The sequence below is a fragment of the Microtus ochrogaster genome, chromosome 24 (assembly GCF_000317375.1).
Source record: "Microtus ochrogaster isolate Prairie Vole_2 chromosome 24, MicOch1.0, whole genome shotgun sequence".
NCBI classification, from domain to species: Eukaryota; Metazoa; Chordata; class Mammalia; order Rodentia; family Cricetidae; genus Microtus; species Microtus ochrogaster.
In genome coordinates this window covers 32,548,752-32,551,859 of record NC_022024.1, presented here as the reverse complement: position 1 = coordinate 32,551,859, position 3,108 = coordinate 32,548,752, and the positions used below count along the sequence as shown (strand labels likewise).

General features: G+C 41.5%; 1 protein-coding gene across 1 annotated transcript in view; it reads right to left on the bottom strand.

The window, feature by feature from the left end:
- The window catches only part of Utp20 (UTP20, small subunit processome component), an 80,010-nt gene that overhangs the window by 40,512 nt on the left and 36,390 nt on the right, over positions 1-3,108 (bottom strand). Inside the window, exon 26 of the mRNA XM_005358277.2 lies at positions 1,101-1,267. Coding sequence (XP_005358334.1) covers positions 1,101-1,267 — 167 coding nt within the window. The remainder of the gene's footprint in view (positions 1-1,100; positions 1,268-3,108) is intronic.

Genomic DNA, 3,108 nt, shown 5'->3' with positions numbered 1-3,108 from the left:
AAATAAATAAATAAATAAATAAAAACAACTACTTTATAAACAACCGCTACAGTACTGACTACAGAATTTGCTAAAATACCTGAACTGGTACTGCTTCAGCTTTGCATGGCCCCTGGGATCGGACGATGGATTTACTGATGCACACACTCAGCTGGACCACCCGTAACTGCATCGTCCATCCACCCACCCAAACCTCTGTTCTCCTCAGAGCCATTCTCCCATACAGGGCAAGACTGTACTACATGGAAACCTATGATCTGGATCAAGACAAACTGTACCACCAAATAAATATTTATGTTGGGATAAAGTCAATCAATTTTGGAACTGGAACAAAGGATTTTATAGTCTGAAAGGTCTGAGTTCAAATCCCACCTATACCGGTTTTCTCATCTGTAAAATGGACAGCTATAGCATAAGAGCGCCAGCGTTTGTTAAACATCAACTGAGCTGCCTGCAAAGGGCTTTGATAACGCTACGTGTGGCGTAAGTGCTGATGGTGAGTAATCGCCATGACAAACATCCCATACTGTGACAGGAGAGCGCACTAAAGCTGGGCCTGCACTGTTAGACTTCTTCACTGCTTTCCAGCTGAACCCAGCAGCTGGGACACAGGAGAGACAGACAAGCCGCTGCTCAACAGGTAAATGATTCTGTGGATAAATAAATGACTAAATCGCTAGAGTTCTGGTTAATTCTTACAACTTGTTCTTCATCTCTTGGGGTGCTGGGACTGACTCTCTTTCCCCCTTCCCCTGTGTGTCTGTGTGTATTTAAACAGTCTCAGTATGTAGCCCTGGCTGACCCAGAATCATTACGTAGACCAGTATACATACACATGGTCTGTATAATGAGTGGTACTTGTCATTGTTCATTGGTAGAAACGGACAACAAAATGCACATTTTCTATTGAAGACTCCTAATGCAAGGGTACTGACAACCCTGGGCTCAACTGTGAGGCCAGCTAAGTTTACAGTGAACCACATTTCTGCAAAGAGACATCAGAGGGGTGGGAGGAAACAGTCCATTACAAAGATTTCTCCAAGGAACGTCAAGGGTTGCCACAAAAGGCGTGCATTTGGTCAGAGGCAGTGAGTAGCTACCGTTCTTGAAATGCTTCACGGGTTCAGACAGCAGGTCTAAGAAGAACTGGATCTCTTCAGGCTGGGTTCCAGCGAGGAAGCGCAGAACAATGGCCATGCGGGTGCCCGAGGCAGACTTCCCCTGGGTTTTACTCCCCGTCTTGTTCTTCATCCGCCCGTATAAAATCCTGAAAAGTCAGTACAGCATTCTCTGCATGCAGGCTCAACAGCACGAGCTGCTTGTTCTACTACAAGCCTTAGAGAGCTGATCCAAAGACTTCAAAGATATACTATAAAGTTAAGAGAAAAGGAAAACAGGTACTATGAGAAAGGACGAAACAAGGCTAGCAGGAAGCAGGAGACAGAAAATAAATGGGCTAGAAGGCAATTCACTGTATGCAGAGAAAAAAAAAAAGCAATAAAACAGGCAAGTCAAGGATAAGTTAAATCAAGGATAAATGAAAACAATAATATAGATATTAAAAGGAAGTGAAGTTAAGAACCTGGAAGAAAAAAGAAACATATAAACCAGCAAAAGAAAAAAAAAAAAATGAGGGAGAGGAAGAGGGAGTCAGATCTCTCTGTGCGGTCCAGGCCAGCCAGAGCTCCAACGAGACCCTGTCTCAAATCTAACAAACAAAATAAACAGAACAAAAATCACATGGAACTTATCTAGTTTTACAAGAAAATTTTAAAAGCTTTTCAGGAAAAATATAATTCATAGCACAGAGAAAAGAGGAAAAACTTTTTTTTCTTTACGCGACGTGGTAAGAGAATACATGGATGAGTGTTAATGGGTGAAAATAAAAGCCAACATTTGCTTATAAACATAAAACATCATTCCCCATTCCCTCCCTCCCAATAAACCAACACATTAGACTAACCTACAACACCAAGCACAGCATCTCTCCCACCCCCTCCTTCCTTGACTGCCAACACTGGCTTTGAACCTGGTTTCCAGGACTGCATGCATACAGAACCATAATAAGCTCAAAATACACTTCTCTTTTAGTTTAGTTTTTTTTTTTTTTAATTAGAAAAGCTTTTTATCTCTCCACCCCTGGAAAAGGAGCCCGCCAGTTCTCTCTGTGGGCACACCCACCAAGGGCTCTTTTAGTGTTTTTAAAGGTTATTATTTTATTTTGCTTGCAAGCATGTGCACTGAGTGTGTGCCTGGTGGACAGAGGACATCTAACATTGTGACACTGGTAACTGAACAGGGTCCTCGGCATAAGCATCTCTCAGCCTTCACATCACAGGAGATGCGGCAGAGAGCGATCAGCACACATATGGGAGTAAGACAGAGGAAAGGCTCACGGTAAAAAGTTAACATCCACCCCTCAAATCCTTAGATACTTAATAAAAGCTATAGTGTTTGTTTGAGCAGGGTCTCATTATGTAGCTGTCTGCCCTGGAACTTGCCGTGTGGACCAGGCTGGCTTATCATGCGGACACCAGCATCCTCTGCTTCCCTCGGTGCTGGGATGAAAGGCACGTACCCAGCCAACAGCCACAATTTAGTACAATAAGACTAACTGATGACACTCAGAACCCGAATATATGATTTAAAAATTTTTAATATTAAGACATCTTTAAACTATTAGAGGCCTAAAAAAACTTTTGAATGAGTTTACCTATGGTCGTTACTATTTTTAGAAATTAAAACTGAGTAATTTTTAAAATAATGTTTTATGAATTTACTTAAGTAAAACATCATGTTTATTACAGGTTAATATAAATAACCTTTCAATGAAAAAAATAATTACATCTCAGCATTCACGAGACTAAAGGCTGTTTTATTTCTGACTGGTTTAAGAGACGATGACCAGATGTTCACATGGCTTCAGCATCTTAACCCACTGGGGTGGGAGGAAAGCCCTCCATGTTACAGTAATTTTGGCTATTCCACTTTGATGCCAAACAAATGGCAATCGGCTGCAACATGGCATATGGAACTCTATCAACATCCTCTATAAACTGTTTTACTCAAGTCTATTCCTCTTGAGCTGTGCACACACTCTGTAGCATG